A 24,116-nucleotide genomic window follows, 5' to 3' on the forward strand; every position below is an offset into this window, starting at 1 on the left:
TCCAGTTTACTAGTGTTGCCATGTCTGCACATAATAAGCGACTTTGGGCTCGTTTTTAAAGTGTAGTTGCTTATTTGGGCTTGCTTCCTAATGTTTTTTAAACCAGTAGTTCCCACATTTTTTCATATCAAGGACCCCCAGAATAATATGCATTTGTCCGCAGACCCAATCTGCAAATATTGTGTCAGGGAACCCATACAAGATTTGTGTTGTTAAAATGTTTCAAAAATATACATTTTATATGCTTTTCCCCCCCCAATATTTTTTTGAAAATAGCAGATCTACAAGCTCACAACATGTGAGTTTATGCAGACTTACTAGTCTAATAGTTTTAAAATGTGTAGCACACTGGCATAGACACTATGGCAGTGGCACATTATGAGTAGATTAGTTTACATTTAGTGCTAGTCATTTGGGTTTCATTTGACCAGTTATTTTCTATGTCCATGCTGGCATGGTGATGACCCCTTGCAGCCTATTAGGGCGGAAGAGACCAGATATTGAATTAAGAAGCATAAAAGGGCAATGGCGCCGCCCTGGAGAAGGACGCGTTGCCTGATTATTGACTAATAAGTAAGCCTTGCCGAGCCATGTGGCTCATATAGTCCAGTAGCTTAACCCCATTTTTTTTACATTATCGAAACGAAGCGGATAAAAGCACATTTTTTTTAATGAGGCTTCTTTAGGACCTACTGATGGATTCTAGCCTTGGGTACCAAACTTTATCTTGAAAATTATCAATATCCATAAAAAAACAGGCCGATTCACTTTTTGGCCTGTAACTCTTGAACCGTAGGTCATAGCACCAAAAATCTTTTTTTCCATGGACTCCTTGGATCATTACGCAATTTCCCATATACAGTCGGTCCCGCCCATTGCCGATTTCAAAATGTTTCGCCATTTTGCATCTTCAAAACATATTTTGCCATTACTCCTACAAATTTGGTCCAAAACTCACACAAATCGGCACACACTCTTTGCCTTTGGTCATGTGATCAAGATTTATCAGTAAGATTTTTCATATTCCCTTCGTATTGGCTACTTCAATTTGTGGTAGCGTTTTTTTGTGCTAGGAGTTGGTCTATGTGAGCTCTTTTGCCATGTGGAAATGGAACATGCGTTGTGTACGTTATGGCCAGTCGGCGACCTGTGCACAGCCTGGACCTGGGAGGGAAGGGATTGCATCCTTTGGAGATCATCGTGCCCTGGGCACAGGGCGAGACACATGGTGGGCCTGGAATAGACATAAAGGAGGTATACCGCACTGTATTCTTGGCAGTACCATGGCATGAAAAACATGTAGGTATCAGCTATCAGGTTTTCCTTCAGATACTTTGGCCAAAAGGCCTGACCAAATCCTCACACCCAGACAGTGTCACACCTGAGAACCAACAAGCATGCTCCCACACGTCCAATTGATCTGCCCCAAGGAATCTACCCTGTCTGCACATTAACCTAATCCCTGCATGCGCTGAAAAAGCTTTTAAACCACGGAGGGGAGGTCGGCATGAAAGAGGAGATGAAGGAGCAAGAAAAGAAATTATGAAGGGAGTATTAGCTGACCAGTGGGAGGATGTGGTGGTGGGAGATGGAAGGATGCATGATACACTTACAGTTTACAACTAGAATCTTCGCAATTCTGGGAAATTGCAAAGTGTGGTTGCGCCGACGCCGGTCGCGGCCGCCGGGACGAGAGGAATACGCTGGGAGGAATACCGTTGGAGGCCGTGCGACGTGCCATTCGAATTCGGTGCCGATCGGATCCCGCACTCGTGATGCGTGCCGTTTTGATTTTAGGAAATAGGCCCCTCCCATAAATGTGACGGGGCAATTACGTTGTCACTTCACTCCTGAGATGACTTGTATTTTCATTTAGAGAGCCATATACCTGTTAATAAAAATAATTCTGATTTGGGTCGGGAAAAATAAATAAATGGGTCATTGCGACCTGTCCTGTACTCCTGTTGTACTCATGTTGTCTGAATACTGACTAATAATAATAAGTTAGCTATACATTGCTGAAAGAAAGAAACTACTAATGAACAACAATTTTCAGAACACATTTATTTATTTATTTTGTTTCAGTTGAAACAAGTAAAGGTTATTCATTGCTTTGAATTATGAATGGAATGCTATGGGGAACATTTGGAATTGTATATTGAAGCCTACAGTATGTACATAAACGAAAACCCTTCGGCTTCCGACATATTATATAAAAGAGGTTTAAAATGTTGCATCAAATGACAGCAATTATAAGCTGGTATTGGCATGTATATTACACAGTCAAACCTGGAAATGTTGGGACATTACACTTGTGTGAGTAAGGGGATAGGGTCCAGCTCTTTTTATATTTTGATATTTGCAACCCACCAGATTTAGTTTAGCAAACAACAGCCACAAACTGATGATTGCACGCGTCAACCCAACTGGGCAATGCTGACCCCAGAGCTGCTGCAGAGGTGACAACTAAAAAGGTATAGGGTCAATAAACAACACAAATTTAGACTAGGTGCAGTCAAAGCCTGAATGAACCATTTGCACCAACTATTAAAATTCAACAGCCTAATAAATATAGAAAAGATTCTGTGGAATGCAGCATAAATTGCATCTATGAGGAATTAATGAACCACAACAAGCCATTAAAATGTTACAAGTAATTTTGCTGGTGATGCGTTGTTCTTTTGTGTAGCGCAATGGTTGGGAGTTTTAAACTCGCCATGTTATTAGGGGTTGAAACATACAGTTCTTGTCCGGGCAGCTGTTCTCATCACGGGAAAGACGGAGAGCTTCCCCAATCCCTGTTCTTCAAATGACAGATCAAAAAAGCTTGATGATGCTCTCTCGGGATTTGCCAACTCCGACCCATTTCACTGAAAACAGAAAATGACAAATACGTGTTCAACTCCATACAAAAGCATCCTACAGGTGGTCTGGCATGTTTAGCCCACTGACTATGACTCGTGGTATTAGAGCCCAAAGGATTACAGACTTTTGGTCCCGATTTTGGAGAGTCCTAGTGCAAAGTTTTCTAATCAATTTGAAATATCTTACATTTAAAATTTTACTTATAAACAAAAAAAACCCACAAATTAAGTATAGAAAAAGTAATTAAGTATTATTAAACTAAATTAAACTTCAATATGAAGAATATTTAAGTTTAATTATACAATTAAAGGGATACTTCACTTTCGGGCCGGGGAAACATTTAAAAAATATTAAAAATAAATGAAAAAAGTTATGGAAAATTCATGGCCCCCTCACGCATGATTAGAGTGTCCTACTAATGTGTGAGGGGGCCTTTATTTTGCCATAACTTCTTTTTTTTTTTATATATATTTTTAATGTTTATTTTATGTGAAAGTGAAGTATCCCTTTAACAAGCAAACAAGTTAATACAAACATTTTCTTTTTAAACCTTTGAAATTGTATGAGAATGCCCAACAGTGACACCAAATTTAAAGTGTTTAACCCATTAAGACCTGAGGCGATTCTTAAAAATGTTTTCTAAATCCTAACAAAAACAAAAACAACACAAGATTTTTCAAAAATAGCAGATCTACAAGCTCATAGCGCGGCACTTGGTGCCGCGCTATGAGCTTGTATATCTGCTATTTTTGAATAGCCTAAAGAAATCTATGCGTAACACAGATGCGTTCCAGGTCTTAACACTCTCACCGCCAGGCCCGTAGCCTACGGGCCGATAAATCCAACTGTAAAGCGCCGATCCCGATTGAGGGGCGATTGAGGGGCGGCCATAGCTGAGTGGTTAGTGAGCCCGCCTAGGGAACCAGCTGGCCCTGGTTGCCCCAGGTTCGATTCCAGGCTATCCCAGCATATGTGCCGATGATATGAAATTTGTCCCTGAGCAAGACTCTTAACCCCAATTGCTCACAGGTTCTCATTGGAAACAAGACCGCAAGGACTTTCATGAACGACCTGTTAAAAGGAATTATCCTTATCCTTATCCCGTAGCCTACGGGCTGTGGTGCTTTTTCCTTTTTTTCAAAAAAAAAACTTTTTTCAATTTTCTAGTACGGCACATTTCATTGTAACACCACCGGAAATGGAATTATTCGGGATCACGTTTTGCCGATCCCATAGGACTCCATTCTAAAGCGCACACTGCAACGCCATTTTCTTCGATTGTAGTTTAATTAATATATAGGTTGGGTTCTAAATGGAGCACTTGCAGAGACTTCAAACATGCTTGAGATAGGCAATTTAACACACAATATCATTGCATGTACTTTGGTCAACGTTATGCTGTCATTGCGTTTAAGTGCATTTTAAAGCATGGATTGATTTGAAAAGTCTAGCCGAAGATGGTCCCTAAAGAAAAGATAAAGTGCATTTTACCGCGTGGATAGATTTGAAAAGTCTAGCCGAAGATTTTCCCTGGAGAAAGGATTCATTTACAAACAAAATGCTAATGTTTGTGACATTAGATATGTTCAGTAATGTTTTAAAGACTTAAGAGAACATTGAAACAAAAAAAATAATCCATTAATGGGAAAGTGGCATATGTTTATTTATGATATAATATAGTACAGTATATACGTATGTATGTATTGACACGTATTGATTGATTGGTATGGTCCTTTAATGCAACAATACTGCAGAAGATGCTCTCCACTTAATCCAGATGATGTCATGTAGTTATTGGCAGCCACTTTCAAGAACATAGTCACAGCAAATAACATGCACCATCCACATTAAGTGCACAGCTACTTGAACACAATCTTTGAGGGTCTTTCTGGGGTGAGAATTCTCATATACACACGACACACCATGGTATATTGTGATTATATCAGGGTAAGCTTTTTCCCCCCCTCTTTCTTCCTGTAATGGCAAACCCAAAATAGGAGTGTAGTTTTCACCAACCTGGCAACTGCAGGAAATCCTCGATGAAGCGGATGTAGTTTTGCGCCTGGGAGGGCAGGTCTTCGAAGCGCCGCGTTCCCTCCGTACTGCAGCACCAGCCGGGTAACGTCTCGTACGTCACCGATACCCGGGTCAAAACGTCCATGTTGGCTGGAATAGAAGCACATTGTAAATAGTGATAAACAATTTTTATTTTTTTGCCAAAAATGGCACAAATCTACAAACTCACCACGCATCACATTGTGAGCTTGGCGATCTGCTATTGCACTTCAATATATTACAAATCTGACGCCTTCCCAGTATTATTTAAAAAGAATTGCCACAATTAGCAAATTGTACATTGCATTACTATTGAAAATGTATATTTCTGTGATGAATTCTGCAGCCCTGCATGAATTCTATTGGATTAGTGTCAATGATATTCTTCACCGAGCTGTACTCCTATGTATTAGGACATAGCATATTTATACCACCATATTTAACCATTTAAAATGGGCATGATAAACCCCAGGCTGATCTTTTCTGTAGATTGTAACCTGAACTGGAAAACATACTTCAAAAATCAACCTAGGGTTTTCATCAGGCCCCTTTAAGTGGTAAAATATGGTATCAGTTCAAAGGATCCTCATGAAAATTAATCCAGCTCATTAACACTAATCGAATACAATTCATACAAGGCTGAATAATTCATCATAAAACTATTACTAAACGGGGAGCTTTCCCTGTACGGGTCTGAAGCATGTATGTAAATAGGAAGAACCCGATTAGAATCTGAGTGGACATAATGAGGAAGTGGCTCCTCAAAGTGAATCTTGTGTGTCAGTCATGTCCGATTCCACCAGCCTGCGGCAACATCAGATAAATTTGCAACATAACATCCTGACCAGCCCGTTAAACAGCAGACGGCACAAATTATTCACACACAAAACTCCCATGTAAATTTAATGGCCGCGTGTCTCGCTGTAGAAGCTCACATTTTTGCAGTAAATTGCAGACAGTTACTGGAGTTCACAACACGTCAATGTCACACGTTGTGAGCTTGACTGTAATGATCTGGTATATTTTCATAATTTGACCTTTTTTGTTGTTGACATTTTTGAAAATGTTCATCTCTACAATGACATGCCCAAAATAGCAGAGAACTTGTCCCTTTAAGAACCGCCTTGTGCCACACATTCCCCTCCCGAAATCAAACGCCCTTCCACCCTTTAAAAATCTCCTCAACTCAGACTTGTCCTACTTTTCTACACTCTTGTCCCCATTGTAGTGGCATTTCCCATTTCACCCATGTCAGATCGTCTACGTTCAGAGGAATATTTTCCTAGAACTACGGATCTTACTCTGCTCTCCTTATTTTTGGCTGCTTATAATGATGGGAAAACTGACCATGCTTCAATGACTGTACAAGAACTAAAGCTTATTCTACGATGGCACTAAGTTATTCAGCATGAGCACATCAACTAAATTCTTAAAATGGCAGAAACTGTTGGCTCAAGTTAGACTGAAATTTGACTTTTAAATTATTATTATATTATCTAGAATATTTGAACCTTGGTAGTAAATGTGCATGCCTAATTTTTTATAATTATTTACAAGACCTACAGAGATATTTCAAGTGTTGACCTAAAGAGTCAGTTCAGCCCAGTTTGACAATAGAAATTACCATAGGTCATTTCCATCCTCCTCTTGCTTGTACAATTATTGGTGCCTTTATTTAATCTCACATTCACAAATCATTTTGTTTAAATTTATGATGCCGTCTCAGTTTCTGATCAGCACCTACCTACTTTTGTTGCAGTGATTTGTTTTAAATATTGCAGATATACCATGTTTACCCTCACCCACTTTCCCCCACTCCTTTCATTAATTTCAAAACATTGTGCATCTGTGTTAATTTACAGTTTTTGTTTTCTCATACAGCCTTGCAAGTTAACCCATTGAGACCTGAAGCCGATTCTACATGTCTCCTAAATCTCAACAGTTTTCTGAAAAACGTATGTTTCTATATCAGTGGTGCTCAATCTTTTTCATGTCAAGGACCCCCAAAATTATATGTATTTGGCCGCGGACCCCCATCAAAATATTTTGTTCCAGGGACCCCCAGAAGCAACGATTTGAGTTAAAAATGTTCGCTTTAAAAATATATATATTCATATATCATAGCTCATAGCGCGGCACTCGGTGCCGCGCTATGAGCTTGTATATCTGCTATTTTTGAATAGCCCAAAGTGTAAAATAATGCTTTTTTAGCTCAAATCTAAAAATGACAAAGTTCCAGGTCTTAATGGGTTAAAATAGTTTTTAGACCGAGTAAAAACTTGAAGGAAACGGAGTGCTCATTCATTTGTAGGGTTGGGTACAGAAATACGGTTCCAAGTAGGAACTGAATCCAAAATGGGAAGCACCGGGTACCCACAAATTGTATCTAATTTTGGTTCTGACAATCGGTTCCTAGACGCGCAAATCACCGCTCATAAATGCTAACAAAGGATACAATATCTGCAAGGATGTATGCAGCCATCAGCAAAGATCTGTCAGTGGCTACCTACGCCACGCATCAGCAAAACAAACGACATGTCCACCCGTTAGGATATCAGCGACGAGCTCCCGTGTAGCATGCATGGCTAATGTTAACAGTGTATAGTCCTTTCACTACAAATGCAGATAGCCTACTGCTCTCTCTAGCACTCTTCAGTTTTCTCTTTGGTCAGCTTTCCCTTTATCACCTGGCTCTATTGGAGGTGCTAGTGAGATGCTTACATTGCCGCAAAACACATTAACTGTACACTCTTTCATATTGATGCCGTGTCCACTCGTTATTCTAACCACCAACCATGGTGTTGAGAGATGCAGTCACTAAGTGCTAAAATAACTGTTCCCCATACCGATGAAAAGGCCTATGGTGCATGTGTATATATGTGCATACTTGTGCACATATACACATGCACATGTAAGGAAGCGTGATTCATTTAAAGGGGAAGACCACTCCTTTTCAACATTGAACTATGTCTTTAATACACCTTAGAGCTGTTGTGTGGAAATAAGAAAAATGTTCCCCCCCCCCTCTATGTTGCCTAGAACTGGATAATTGATTGAGGTCATGTGATCAGTGACATACGCAGGGTGTACTTTTGGCTGAGGGGGCAAGCAGAGCTTGTAGATCTGCTATTTTTGAATAGCCAAAGAAATCTAAAAATGACACAGATGCGTTCCCTGACTTTATGGGTTAAATAATATAAGCATTTTACAACAATAGAACGTATACAACTGGGGTGGTTGTATTTGGTCTGCCTCCTCCTCCATTGAGACATTTAGATCTCGTCTATAAGTTGGACACGATCCTGTTTGCACATCATTACAATGGAGAGACAGTCAAGATAGTGAGTGACAATATGCAACACGACACCAGTCTTGGAAGGGATTCAAACCACTGACATCACAACTGGGCTTGTGCATACATTATATTATACACCATTGGTTCTCAAAGAGGGGTCCGGGGACCCCCAGGGGTCCTTGGGGGGATACCAGGGGGTCCCCAGCAAAATGTGTTAATATGGCGTCACAATAATGTTAACCTTTTATACTTTGGCTATTCAAAAATAGCAGATATACAAGCTCGGTGCCGCGCTATGAGCTTGTAGATCTGCTATTTTTGAAAGATCGTGAAAATTTGTGCAAACCTTTGAATATATATATATTTTTAAGCAGACATTTTTTACTCAAATCTTTGTTTCTGGGGGTCCCTGGAACAAAATATTTGAGAAGGGGGTCTGCGGTAGGGCTGCATGATTCTTGCTCAAATGTGAATCACGATTTTCCTCCATAAGAATTGAGATCACGATTCTCACACAATTCTCTTGTAAATATAAAAATATTAAGCAAAAAAAAAAAAAAAAAAAAATCAAAATCGAGATCGCATAGGTGTCTGAATCGAGATCACGATCTTTTTTCGATTAATCGTGCAGCACTAGTCCGCGGCCAAATACATATCATTTTGGGGGTCCTTGAAATAGTTTGAGAACCACTGTTATACACGTAGTCACGTACTAACAAAATGTTTGTGCAACTAGACCAAACCATGTCCGTCACACCCCTACAATGACAAATGTGGTACCTACCAGGAAAGCTGGGAAGGGGTTTGTCATCTACGCTGTAGGCCACGCCCACTTTGATCTCCTTGAACGTGTCCAGAATATCGAGCTTTGTTAAAGCGATGCTGGAAGACAAAGAGAAACCATCAAAATGTTTTGGCACACAAGAACACAGGTATATCACTAAGACCGGTGTAGTTGTAGGCAATAACATAAAAGATGCATCATAGAATGGTGAACCTTGCCTTTTGTCGTCACCCCTTTATGGGGAGAAATCTAAGCCATTGGTTCTCAAAGTGGGGTCCGGGGACCCCCAGGGGTCCTTGAGGGAGTTCCAGGGGGTCCCCAGCTAAATGATCGATAGTTCGGAACCAAATGGAACCTTATGGGTGTGTAACAAATGGAACCAAATTGGTTCCATTTGTACACTCTCAGAGTCAAATTAACATTGATTTTACAATATAAATTGGGGTCCCAGAGATAGAAATGCCATTAAATGGGGGTCCGTAGCCTAATGCATGTCAAACTGGGGGTCCTTGAAATTAAAATGGTTGAGAATCACTGCTAGAGCCGTAAAAATCTTCTCTTATGGGGGGTCCCTGGCATATCTTTTCAAATGGGGGTCCGCGGGCTAACAAGTGTCAATTTGGGGGTCCTTGACATGAAAGAGTTGGAGAACCACTGGTCTAAGCCACTCCCTTCTGGCTGCAGTTTCAATTCACCATTCGCAACAAATCAAGTCAAGATGACTGATGATGACTTACGCAGAGAAGCCGTTGACCATGTGTGCGTATCGGACAAGGATGAGGTCCAGCCAGCCACACCGCCGCCTGCGGCCGGTGGTGACACCAAACTCCCTCCCCTTGGTCTGCAACAGTTCCCCTTTTTCCTAAATGGCAGAAGACAATGCACACAGTCAGCCATAAGCATCGATCAATGGGGACCGAGTAATTCATTGATATTAAAAGCTGCAATCCGGAACATATTTTAATGAATGGAACTTTATTCTAAACAATCTGTACGGTAGAGTATGTTAGTGGAACATGACAAGTACATCTACAGTGGTTGAAGAGGCGGTCTCTCTACTCTTCCATTGAGAAATTTAGACACCGATGTCAGGTAGGACACCACCTGGATGACAAGTAGCCCTGCCTGAAGCTCAAAAGTTGAATATCTACCCTGGCCAAGCAGGGATTCCCTCTTGAATGAGGGGTAAATGCTACTGTAATTGCAACAGTGTTACAGTTGTAATTGCAACAGTGTTACAGTTGTAATTGCAACAGTGTTACAGTTGCAATTACTTCTGTCGGGAGGGCAAATAAAACTTACGGATTGCAGATTTAATTCTGAGTTTTGACAAATGTATAGTACCGCTAAAATTAAGATGCCATGTCAGACCTACGACCCAGGCAAACAGAAGACATGGGCAGCTTCTCGGCCCAGACCAGAAATAACCATATTTAAACATTAACAACCCCCATCTACAGACATTGACTGAGTGGTTTTGTGCATTGAGCGTTACATGTAAAATTTAGAAGGTTTTTTTGTGTGTTAAAATATTAATAGAATAATGGAAAACAAGGCAGGTAGTGCCAGCAAGGTCTTGAGACTTGCCTGCACAAGGCCCCGTGCGACGATGAACACTTGTCTGATTTGGTAAGCTAGGCTAAATAGGTTATGACCCGTTTTGAAATTGCACGTATGCAGGATGTTGAGAGAAATAAAAGAAGTGCTCCCCATCCCCGACACGACTGTAAATAACTACAGTCCTAGAAATGCGGTCCTGAAACTCCAGCCTTTGCTCCTATCTGGAGCTGGCTCATACGTCAGCAGTGTTGTGAAACTGCCTGGGCCGTAGATTTGCCTGTACTTCCAAGTCTGATGCCCTTTTCTCACTCCAAATGGCCTAGGTTTCTAAAGGCAAACAGACCCTCCCCCTTTGCCTCCACTGACCCATGTAAAAAATTGCCCGATTCATTTGCTTACCCGCTCCTTCCTGGGGGTATGTCACACTATAGACCAAAAAGTTAACCTGATTTGAGTGGGACCTTTCTCCGTTAAAATGTAGGACAAGTCAGGCATTAATCACTTAAGCCGTATTTACGTTATACTTTGCCGTACAGCGAATAACGAAAATAGCAGATCTACAAGCTCACCAAGTGTCACGATGCGATGTTGTGAGCTTGTACAGAGCTGAATTTTTTTGCAACTTTGGAAATATTATTGCCTATAATAATGACATGCCCAAAATGGGGATGCCAGGTGTAAAGTGGTTAATGAACGGACACTCGGACACTGATCAATGTAGTCCCTCTACTCACGTTGTCCTGCTCTGTGGGGAACGCCCCGACGCCCACCCGGGTGGTGTAAGCTTTGACCACGCCGTACACTCTGCCCACATGGGATGGTGGCACACCCAGCCCGGTACAGACTCCTCCCACGGTGCAGTTTGATGACGTCACAAAAGGATAAGTCCCTGGGAGAGAAAAAACAAAAAGGCACAATGTTAAAGCAATTCAGTAAAGTTCAGTTTCATGTCTGCACCATTATTAAAACGACAAAGTTATAATTAACTCATTCACTGCCACAATTATTGCTGGCCGCGTTTGCCCACTGCCAGAGATTTTTCATCGAAAAAAATAAAGTACTCAGGAGCCGAGATACAGAATTTTTACGTTTTAAGTTAACAAGGAAGTGGATGGGAGTCTAGATCTTCGAAAAATCATATCTCCTTGGTCTTTGGGTCAAATTAAAAAAAAAAAAAAATGAAAAAATGAAAATTACGTTTTTTGCGTCAGTGGCAGCATTGGTAAACGGGAATAATTACGTTTATTACGTCAGTGGCAGGGAATGAGTTACGTTATAACAGTTAGGCAAACATGAAGCAATTCATTATTACAGTCTAAGTGTGTGTATTTATCAGCTTGCCCGGTGGCTGGCCCAGAACATCCGAAGGTTCGTTCATTATATTGATTATTTATTAACTTATTTTTTGCTAGCGATGCAGTTTAGAGAGGACAGAGAAATGGTCTGGGTGCATGCACGCATGTGTTTGCAAATTAGTGGATTATAGGCGGGCTCTAAACCGGATTCGAGCACTGAGCAGTAGTAAACCGGGCTTAACACGTGCAACAAGTTTATTTATCTCTAATGGCACGTCATCACCCTGCCCCGCCCAAATAAATAGATAGAGAGAAAGAGCGAGATCCCACAAATCTCTCACCAAAGTCGATATCCAGGAGGGCGGCATTGGCCCCCTCCACCAGGATCTTCTTAGTGGGTCCAGTAAGGGCTTTGTGCATGAAGTACACTCCATCGGTCACTAGAGGACGCAATCTCTCAGCATAGACCTGTAGGAAACAGCAGAACCATGCCATAGGTAAGTGTGGTATGTACAACATGGCTTCAATTGAAAATGAATCAGCATTTTTTTCCTCCAAACATGGCTGCCACAGTTGCTTTGTTTTTAATGACTTAATAAGACTATGGGAATGTGATAAACAAATTATTAGTAAGGACTAGGGCTTTCACGAGATTTTCACTAGTTGACAAATTTGACCCACCGGTAGTCAACTAGTCGACTAGTGGAGGTTTAACTATTATGTAATAATAAAGACGCTCTGGGGCACGGCATTTCACAGCAGCTAGGTTGCCATGACAGCGGATATAAACAAACAAACGCACGTGTTGAGAACGTTACACTGTAACAAAGAACAACATTTCGCAATTGCCACAATCCAAATACATTTTAGCTGCTACAATAGACGGGTTTCCGGTTTGTAAACATGAGAGGATATGCGCGCGCAGTGGAGGGGTGAGCCTATAGAGGGCGCTATTACCCACAGCAGCTCTGGTCAAATCTACATTCATAAAAGAAATGGTCTTCACCGGGTTTAATGAAAGTAGATTAATTATGCAGTTTGTAATATCTTGTTTACTCAATAAAAATGATTTGTCGGAAGTTGGATCTGTTAGTCTTTTATTTGTATACAATAGCAGCATTATGCCTATTATGCCTATAATAGCAGCATTATGCCTATCTAACTCCCGAACACAACAACAGAGTGAAGGGCACTTCCGGGTTCGTTCTACCCCGGGCATGCACAGATTGCGCATTCTGCTCTGTGATGACGTCGCGCGGAAACCTATGTATAAGGAATGGACACTGGACTCACCAAAATGACTTTGTCTGCAGTGTCTCTCGTTAAACAAAGTACACAGTAAATCCAGCTGTTGGTCAATAACAAGGCTAGACTACTCGCTAGCAGTGTTGCTAGATTTTGCGATATTATCCAACTGGGTGAATATCCAACCTGAAACCAACTTCACCAGTCATTACACTATATGCTCCGTTTGTAATTTTAAAAAGAAAACTGTACAGGTGTGACTAAAATTAATTAGCTTGCTACCTTGTAGGACTGCATAAAAAATACATACTATTTGACTAGTACCAACAAGGTCGACTAGTGGTTATATATACTAGACGACTAGTCAGTTAAAGCCCTACCAAGGACATTCACAGTTGCCCTTGGTTGGATAACCTCGGACAACGACGAATGCCTGGGCCATTATCTCTTTTTATCGCCCAAATGTACTGCACCATATCACCATGGCTCAAGTTAATGCATTTCATTATGCTATATTGAAAAACATTATTATAAAGGACTTGAAAACATGTCCAGAGATATTTCGCTGGGTTATTTATTAAATGTTTTTTTTTTTTTAAAGTGAAAAAGTAAAAGCTCTATATCCAGACGTTGAAAACCCCTAGTCTACTGTATCTTTACAGGCACAGGGAAAGATAGAAATTACATGCTGAAATCACATGCTGAAATCACATGCTGAAATCACATGCTGAGCTGCACTCACCTTCAGCTCCTTGAGCTCACCGTCAATGTCCACGTTCAGATTAGGGTACATTGTCAGGAAGTGCTCAGCCAACACACGGAACCTGCATTAAAAAGAAAAAAAGGGGGGGACCGTCTAAGCAATCTGCCATTCAAGATAAGAACTCATACTTCCTACTGAACACAAAAGTGGTCGTGTTCTAAAAGTATTTGTCCTTCTATCGTTTTGAAAAGTTTAAACTTGAAACGGGGAGCTGCACACAATTATTTCTATTTTCCACAATGTCTATGTTTGTCCAGCTCTCTGCTTGCTTTCTTGTCTCTACACTACCCTGTCTCAATAAAATAAAATTACCTAAAACATCAAAATATTTAATTCAAGCATTTGTGCGAACCCAACAATAACTACAAAATCAACACACTCACTTCTCCTCGAAGACCTTGAAGTCAGAGACAAGGTCACAGACTCTCAGACCGTTCCGAGCTGCTTTCGAGGAGTAGGCGGGGCCAATGCCCTTCTTGGTGGTTCCCAAACTGGATCACAAACCACAAAAAAAAGGGACACAAAAGATCTCATCAGCACCAGTGCATATTTGTCAAGATTTAGGTCAGATAAATTAGCAATTTCGTGGTACCAAAAGTTTAATGAATACAAGAAACAAACCAACCATGCAAGTGAAGATCCAGACATACAGTACCTGAACCCTAGCATCCCTATTCTGGGGATAACATTCGGCAAAAACAGCAGATCTACAAGTTCACAATGCATCGCAACGCGATGCGTTGTGAGCTATTTGAGCTATTTTCTACAAAGATTATTTAGTGACACTGGAGAGGGATCTAGTATTGTGCGCATGGAAATGTGGTCAGCTAAGTATAGGGTTTAAGTGGTTATGTTTTAACTGTAACAGGCTTACTTTTTTCCTGACTGTAGGTGCCTCTGTTGTTCCTGGATCCCATCCACAGCTTGGTGGAAGTTGAACACTGCGGAAAGGAAAATCAACCGCCCATCAGGAAAGAAATGCCATTGTGACAAAGAATGATTATGAAGTGGGCATTGTGGACACAGACTTAAGTCAGGAGACTGAAGCTGATTTGAAGTTAATGTGTCCGTAGCATGCTCTAAGCAGGCTTATTTTGTTTAACATTACTTTTTTCCCATTCATATTTTTATTAGAAGTCATATCAGTTCACATCTGCATGATTGCATATATCAAGCTTGTTTTAGGCATAATATAAATGAAAACTTTCCATCTTCAGCATATGATCATTCGTCTTGCCTACTTCTTGTTTAACACTACTACTGTACAGTATAATCTTTACCTTGGCCTTTGACCAAGTTTTATCCTTGTTTATATTGTACCAGTGTGTGTGTGTGTGTGTGTGTGTGTGTGTGTGTGTGTGTGTGTGTGTGAGAGAGGCTTTGCGAGGGGGGGTTCCTCTTATGTAATGTTTATTTATATTGAAACTCGCCCCTTTTTCCACATCACATGATGTGGAGTCTGCAAGAGTTTCCCAACATTTGAGATATGCAGGGCCGTACAAATAAATCTTACCAATGTGAGCACGATCAGAAATCTTTAACCTCTGCTCCCATCCTTGCAGCGCTGGACAAGAAGAAAAATCACATTTCAAACATGTATTCCAAATTATTTAATAAACTAAAACACGGCATATTAACACTTTCCATTTAATGACTCATAGCGTACCTTTTCCTTTCTGCAGGTTCTTTGCAGCCTCTTCAAAGAGACCAGGTAAGTGTATCACCACCCCATTACCTGTGTTACGGACAGAGAAAATATTACTGAAGCAGCCTGCAACAACCCATTATGTCTGTACATTGTTCATGCCCTCTTCATAAAAATGGACGTGTAAGGGTCCATTTGGTTCCATTAGCCCATTAAGACCTGGAACGCATCTGTGTCACTTTAGATTTATTTGGCTATTCAAAAATAGCAGATCTACAAGCTCATAGCGCGGCACCGAGTGCCGCGCTATGAGCTTGTAGATCTGCTATTTTTGAAAAACCGTGAAAACATTTTGTTTTTCAAAAAACGGTTAGGATTTATAATTTTTTTAAGAATCGCCTCAGGTCTTAACGGGTTAATACACTCCGAGTTAAATTAGCACTGAGACTTTTACTGTGTACTGCCGTACATTCAGGGTCACAATGCACAGTGTGTCACTGTTGTCACAGGGCAGAGAAATCCAAGGGACTTCCTCCTCCTCCCCGCGCGACTAGAACAAAGGCAGCTGTGAAAGAATTTTTGTGACCAGCAGCGTGACATTACATACCAATGAAGGACAGTGCCTTCTTGTTGAGCACGCCACTTGGCAGCAGGTGGAAGTCATACTCCACCGAATCCACCACCACGGTATGACCGGCATTGTTGCCGCCCTGGACAGAAAACATTTAAGTATGCATTTAGTTGTAGTGTGACAATGTAAATACCAGCACCATTCAAAAAAGGGGAAGCGAGCCATCATGAGACGATAAAACTCTGTAGAAACCCGGATTTGTCGCCTGGTAGTTTTCATACTAGTCACTACAGTGTCTACATTTCTCATGGGAAGAGTAGGGAGCCACCTCCAAACACTGAGGATGTGCTAGGTATTGGTTTTAGTTTACATACTGTACCATACAAATTGGTTAAACTAACGTTTCATTCAATAAAACAAGTTAAGGCCAGCAGCTTTAAACATGTCAGTTTGTATAATACAAAACATCTGCCATCTTGCTGAATGCATTTGTTTTACTCGTCGTAAAATCGACTCAATTACATGAACAATAGGATTATGTGGCTTTAAAGTTGAAAAAGTTCTCACACTACAGGAAGTGCTAGGGCTGCTGTAAGGCCTTGTTGCATATCATTGTTATACTGTAGGTCCCAGTGTTGCCAGATTTTGAGAGAAATAAGCAACCAGGTCTAGGAAAACAAGCCCAAAAGAAGCGACTAGGCCACTTAGACATGCTATTTTCAAAAGAATCTTGGGGGGGAAAAGTGAAAATTTTGAAATATTTTTGAGAAACATTTTTTAACAACACAAATCTGGTATGGGGGGTGGGGGGGTCTCTAGCACAAAATATTTTCAGATGAGGGTGGGGGGGTGGGTATGCGGACAAATGCATATTAATATAGGGGTCCTTTCTTGCCATGAAAATGTTTGAGAACCACTGGTTTAAACAACAATAGGAAACAAGCCCAAATAAGCAACTTACACTTTAGGCAGGGATCATCATCAACATATCCATGGCAAGACTTGTCCATGGCTCTTTTTTTTGTGGTTCAAATGTGTCTAAGTGTCTAAGTCCATGACTACAGCAAGGTTTTTGACTTGGCTAGAGGTTTTTAACATTACCGATTGGATGGGCCCTGACTTTTAATCTGTTTTTCTTGGCTCCAAAAACTATTATTTCAGTTTTGCCTTTGTTTAATTGAAGAAAATTATGGCATATCCAATTGTTGATTTGTTCAATGCATTTACTCAGTGTTTGCATTGGACCATACATAGTCCAATGGTTATGGAGATTTGTGTATCGTCTGCATAACTATGGTAGCTTATTTTGTTGTTTTCCACAATCTGAGCAACCTGATGGTGAAGAAAGGGACCTTGGAAAGACACTTGCAGACAAACCATTTGACTAAACATTTCCAGCAGATAGGGAACTGAGAAAAATAAATAAACTTACAGATGGAACTGAAATGTCAACATTTCTTTCTATATAAAAAGATCAAATCTAGTGCAAGCATCAGGATTTTAAGTCCCATAAATCAAATTTTCATAATTTATATTTTTTTCATTCATAATAATAATTATTCTCTTTGCATTATTTGAATTAGCGATCTATCAGATGAAAAGGCAGTGGCTAAATGGATCTCATGCCTTTCTCATGTTTTCATTTAGGGCTAGTCATTTGTGTTTCTGGAAAAAATTATTGACCAGTTATTTTGTTTGTCTGTGACAAAAATATTGATCACAAGCATGGTGATGACCCCTGACTTTAGGGAGTAGGAACAAGCCTTGAAAACGGCAACCCACCAATATCTACAAGCAACTTTAGAAAAACAAAGCCCAAAGTCGCTTATAATAGGCAGACATGGCAACACTAATAGATCCCTTAAGGTGGTGTCATGGGTTCTCACCTCATCACCATCTGGACATCAACCACCTGCTTTCACACGTTAAAACATCACATACCTACTGGTACCCACGCACGCGCTAGCTCACTCACGCACACTCACACAACCAAGCTCACAATGTGTGACCTCGTAGATCTGCTACTTTCAAAGGATTTTAGACAATTGGAAAACGTGTGAAACGGGACATTCTTGCATAATGAGTGCTTCTACTTTAGGTAGTTACTCTGCATTAACCACTTCAGCCCTATATGGGCCATTTGAAAATATCCGATCTACAAGCTCACATATGCGACGCATTGTGAGCTTGTAGATCTGCTGTTTTCAAAAGATTTGTACACATTTGAAAACTTGAAATGGGACATTTTGTATAATGAGTACTTTTACTTTAGGTACTCAAGTATATTTTTATGCCAATATTTTTGTACTTTTACTCTCACTTTTTAATACCGGACTTTTACTTGTAACAGTCAAGAGTATTTCTACATTTTGGTATTAATACTTTTACTCAAGTGAAAAAAAATATGAGTACTTCTCCCAACACTGCGCGTGAGCGATACTGTCGTACGACGGAGCTATAACCAGTGTTGCCAGATTCGGTGAGAGAAACAAGCAACCAGGTCTAGGAAAACCAGCCCAAAAGAAGCGACTATGGGCCACATGAGCACTTTAACATATACATCAGCTATTTGATAATAGCAGACCTACGAGCTTGTAGATCGGCTATTTTCAAATAAACTCTTGCGGGGAAATTATAATAAACAGATCTGGCAACCCTGACTATAACACACACAGAGGGCCATTTTGTATCCAGGTCGCTAACACTAGAGAGCCTCAGAGCCCTGCCACACACACACACACACAGCATGAATATGTACCATCTAGCCTCTTGATCTTCTAACAACCAATCCAACACGTTGGGATCCACAGTATTCCCCAGACAGACTGTAACGGATTACATTGTAACCAACGGTATCGTGCCTTTATATATATCTTACCTGACACCTGCATACGATGTCCGCGTCCATGGCGAGCAGGTCGACCACCTTCCCCTTGCCCTCGTCGCCCCACTGCGCCCCCAGGACCACCGTCACCTTGTTGCGGGGCTCCCTGGGCACGCGGAGGGCCTCCTGGCTGGAGGAGTGAGAGTCCCGCGGCCGCTTGGTCGCCGGCTCGCCGTTGAGGGAGGAGGCGGCGGCGCTGGTTGTTTCCTGGCCGTTGGACAACATGGTGTTGGACGCCATGCTGCTCTCTAGTGCTCTGTGTGTTTGTGCTGAGAGGAGGTTCAATGGCCTCGCCGCCGGAAAGTGCTTTTAGCGCGGTTCTGGCGTCACACGGTGTTGCCAAATTCTGCGAGAGAAACAAGCCGCCAACCACCGGGGTCTGTGAAAACTAAAGCCCAGAAGAAGCGACTCACGTCTAGCCCAGTGGTTCTCAAACTTTAAAATGTCAAGGTCTCCCCTTAACTCTGACAGTGTATAAACGGGTCCATTTGGTTCCATTTGTACAATGGGAAAAACCCCGCAACCCGCAACTACCAATATTTAAAGACGGGGTGCCGTGATTTTCAGTGATCCCCCCCCCCCCTAAAACATAATCATCAGGTATTATGGTTATTCTAGGAGGAAGACTTTTTTTCAAAAAAGTGTACAGAAATGGTTAAAATTTAAAAAAAATGTTATGTTTTTTTAAGCCTCCAGTAGTCCAGTTCATTAAGTATACCTGGTTCTCACCTTAGCACCTCCTCCACCACCTTAGCACCACCCACCTGTCCTAGTCCCTCCTCCTCATGCCCACACCTGTTGTGTTATGATAATGAGGGGGAGGGTATGTTTTTACCCTCAAGGTTTCAACCTCCAGGTAGAAACTCAAAATAGTCAGAGAAGACGTAAAACACCATAAAAACACCACCAGGGGGCTTAAAGAGCTGATGCCATGGTTTTGCACTTTTTCTGTTTATCATGTGTCTATGAGGTTGATAGAACTTCATTAAAAGAGACTTTACAGGAAATACAAGCCCAAAGTCGCTTATAATAAGCGGACATGGCAACGCTGGTGTCAGAGGAAGTGCACTTCTGACTTCTCCCAGCAGATGTCAGTGTTTTCTTCTGAATGTTATTTGTGTAACCCCCCCCTCTCCCCCTTTAATACATTTCTTTAATTATTTTATTGTTTTCAATAAACAGACAAAACAATCACGTTATCATGCAACATACATAATATCAAAACAGTACAAAGCCACAATTAGCACCCAAAAGTACACAGACATTCTCTCTATTAGCTATTCATTACACATTTCCATAGAATGATAATAATGAGTCAGGTCATGCTTGTGTACTGCAGGCATGACTGCAGGACTGACTGTTCTGCTGACCTTGTGTCCTCTCTCCTAATGAGTGCTTTCACAACATGAATAAAGGTCCCTTTATTAACTCATGTCTATTTGAAAGACTCTTGTTTCCAATGGCCTTTTTTTTATTCTAATCTAGATCTTATGTTCCTGTATGGTACAGAATCTAAAGAAACTCTGTTGCTCTATGTCGACAATGAATCAGTCTATGTGGTTAAAATGACAGTAAAGAGGTGTGCTGTCCCCCAGAAGAGAGTCACAAGATGTTTTGACATGATTTCATTAGATACAGAACATCTTCAACAGCGCTGTTATTCATATTGGATCATGGTTAGCAAAAACAAAAAAATCTGTCCCAGTGTGAAACCACTTAACCCTCTAAGGGTTTGAATCAGGCCAATTAAGAGGGCCCTTAGCCAGCCTAAACCAGTGGGTGTCAAAGTGGGGTCCGGGGACCCCCAGGGGTCCAATGAGGAACAGATTAATTTCACCAGAGTTAGCCCAGTGAGAGGATGTATGAGAATGACCATTGTATTCAAATCATAGGGTACACTTTCTCCACTGTTATCTCCTCACCTACAGTATAGTCAGTTATACTATTCTGTACAAAATCTAATCTAACAAAAATAATCTCTTACTGGGGTCCCTGGCACCAAATATTTTAAAATCAGGGTCCATGGTCTAATATGTATCAATATGGGGTCCTTGACATGATTTTTTTAATTTTATTTTGACGATACCTGGAAGTCAACCGATATTGCCTGAACTAAAGTGGTCTACCTGTACAATGACCAAAAATAAAAAATAAACACAGCTTTGGTATATAAATAAAGTATTTAAACAATCAAACATACCTCTTTACATACTCGTGCACAACATGCATATCATTCATTTTATATGCATGTGCATAAACCGTCCCTAAACACAATAAAAAGTGATATTTATCTTGCCAATTGGTGGCACTGTGTCCCATGCGGCTTTGCTTCCAGAGAGGACTTCCCTCTCCACCTTCCCACCAGACAAAAGGTCAAACACTTTTCATTTGATAGGACACTGCCTCTAGCATAGAGGGTTAAGAATAAACAGCTTTAAACCTGACCTTGATCTTTCTTGTTTCATATATTTTTTATCTACTCTTCTGCTGGTATGAAGCACATTTTATAGAGAGCATGCAATGACACTGGTCTGAATTGAAAGAAGGGGAAAATGTAATGATGGCCCTCGAGCCATCTAGTTCATCTTGTTGTTTTTTTTATTGCTGAAAAACTACATATTTTTTTATTCCAATCCTCAATGAATCATCTAAATCAGGGGTTTTCAACAGGTGGTCCGTGGACCACTGGTGGTCCGTGAAGGTATTGCATGTGGTCCATGAGCATGCATTTAGTAATGTAGGAAAGTGAAAGTGAATATTTTCTTCCACGGAACAGTGCACTAAATGACCTGGTGACCTTTGATGATGCGTCAATGTTGTCAGTTACTGGGAAGTTAGTCTCGCGTGGCCAGACTGTTGCCTCCCACAATTTTCAAATGTTTCCGATATACTGTAGCATTCAGAGATTGTGAAATAGTTGTCTGGCTACGCGAGACTATTGGGAAGTCAGAGGTCAAGAAATTCCAAAATCTCAAGAAAGGGAAGTGAACCGGATTGCCTGATTGAGTCACCATTATTAGGAAATGTGCCCATATAATCACATGTGTCTGCTCACTCATACATAAGATGCAAATCAGTACATCAGTTAACATGAGTTTAGTGGAAGGTTGGATAAAGTAAGAGAATGGAATAAGTGTAACCGTGGGATAGGAATAGATCAGTGGTTCTCATTCTCAAGCTTTTTTTTAAAGCTCTGGACCACTCGCATATTTCTGTTAAATAATGCCTCGCATTGATACAATTTGTTGCACATAGTATCATGCAACAAATTAAATCAAGCCCTTAACAGTCATTTTTTCTCCCACACCACGCCTATTAATTCAAATATTTTCTTACATTTGATGGACTTATTAAATATTATTTTAATACATTTAACAAAGGTATTTTATAAAAAAATAATAATAATAATCCCATGGACCACCTGCAGACCTAATTATGCCATGGACCACTAGTAGTCTCGTGGACCATTGGTTGAGAAACAGTGGGATGTATAGATATGGGATGCATAGAAAGTGTTACCAAAGCACTAATCTTAGTCCATATCCCCACCCAACATGCAACGGTGGTCCCCAGGTTGGTTCTCAGTCAGGGTGGTGGTCCCTGGTTCAGAATCAGTTGAAAACCCTTGATCTAAATGTTTGAATAAGTAAGTAGCCTATCTCCTTCTGTAGCATGAGGCAACCCAGCTAGGATGTACAAGTAGCCTACGTTATGTCGCAGGGACTTACCCCCAATCCAACCCTTGGTGCTGAGTGCCAAGCAGGGAGGCACAAAGTACCAATTATTTAGTCTTTGGTATGACCCCGACCTCCCAATCTCAGGGTGGACACTCTTAACCACAAGGCCACTGAGCTGGAATGAGAATTTAGAATACCTAATGACTAATTAAGTAACTGATAGTTGCAATCCTGCTGCAAGTCCAAATTAAGTTTAATCAAATATACAGTATTTCCTACAATTCCTCATCCATCGTGTGCACTGTCAACACAAAAGCTAAGAGAGATAGCCTAGAGCAGTGGTTCTCAAACTTTTTCATGTTAAGGACCCCCAAAATTACACGTATTTGGCCACGGACCCCCCATCTCAAAATATTGTTGTTCCAGGGACCCCCAGAAGCAAAGATTTGAGTTAAAAATGTTGACTTTAAAATATATATTCAAAGATTTGCGCATATTTTCACGATAAAAAAAAAAAAGCAGATCTACAAGCTCATAGCGCGGCACTTGGTGCTGTGCTATGAGCTTGTATATCTGCTAATTTTGGATAGCCAAAGTATAATAATGGTGTGGTTAAAATGATTGTGACACCGCGATATTAACTTATTTAGCAGGGGACCCCCTGGTACCCCGCCATGTACGCCTGGGGGTCCCCGGACCCCACTTTGAGAACCCCTGGCCTAGAGAAGACCATTCTCTGAACAGTAGACCAGAGCACTTCCGTCGCCTTCAGCAGTATTTGGGAGTCTGGTTAACATGTGACCTTTTAAATCTGCAGCGTCATCAATGCAGAACTGAAAGCTGGCTTAGTGGTTAGTGGCTTTTTGGTGCTAATATGTTTACATACAGTACATGTGATTAAAATAAGAATCCTCACATCATGTTTATGTGAAGCTTTGGTTACTGTATAATCTTAATCTTTGCCACTCCCCCTGGATTCAATGTCATCAACATTTTATGGTCAGCCGTGGTATTTTATGTCCAAAATTACCTTCAGTAATGTGGGAGTAACTTTGCCGCTTGGAATTAATTCTCAAAATGGACATACGTATGTCACATTTACACAGTCGTCTTAATTGTTGTATTTTTCCTAAATAAGTGTGTCTTGAGTATGGACTTACTTTATTTACTGCATGTATTCATGTGTTTAAATAAATTACATTAATGTAATGTTTGTTCACAGGCCAAATGACAGACTCAGCCACGCAGAAATATTTACTCCCAGTTTTTATTTGCAAAAAATATTTATTTTAAAAGTATACAACCTTTTTTGATGGTTTATTGGCACTGCAGATACAACCATAGTCTAACCTTTCACATTATGCCAGGCCCAAGGGTTCCAAAACCTTTCCTTGCCAAAGACCCCCAAATAGCATTAGCCTCTGGCTGTGGCCCCAATAGCGGGAAAAATAAATAAAATAAATAGCTCTAGATCTGT

General features: G+C 40.8%; 1 protein-coding gene and 1 long non-coding RNA gene across 2 annotated transcripts in view; both read right to left on the reverse strand.

The window, feature by feature from the left end:
* Window positions 1-2,049: 2,049 nt before the first annotated feature.
* On the reverse strand, window positions 2,050-19,302 carry adssl (adenylosuccinate synthase, like). Its single transcript, XM_080435856.1, has 13 exons — window positions 18,957-19,302; window positions 16,115-16,217; window positions 15,529-15,597; window positions 15,376-15,426; window positions 14,737-14,803; window positions 14,246-14,353; window positions 13,842-13,923; window positions 12,196-12,322; window positions 11,294-11,448; window positions 9,737-9,861; window positions 9,000-9,097; window positions 4,882-5,031; window positions 2,050-2,870 (listed from the first exon to the last, which is right to left on the reverse strand). Exons 1-13 carry the CDS (start codon window positions 19,200-19,202, stop codon window positions 2,818-2,820), a joined length of 1,434 nt encoding a protein of 477 aa, XP_080291982.1. The 5' UTR covers window positions 19,203-19,302; the 3' UTR covers window positions 2,050-2,817.
* Window positions 2,050-24,116, reverse strand: part of LOC308090621 — a 306,248-nt gene continuing 284,181 nt past the window's right edge. Inside the window, exon 2 of the long non-coding RNA XR_013933643.1 lies at window positions 2,050-2,711. This is a non-coding gene — a long non-coding RNA (uncharacterized lncRNA). The remainder of the gene's footprint in view (window positions 2,712-24,116) is intronic.

The sequence above is a fragment of the Gymnoscopelus braueri genome (genome assembly GCF_963280865.1).
Source record: "Gymnoscopelus braueri genome assembly, chromosome: 8".
Lineage (NCBI taxonomy): Eukaryota > Metazoa > Chordata > Actinopteri > Myctophiformes > Myctophidae > Gymnoscopelus > Gymnoscopelus braueri.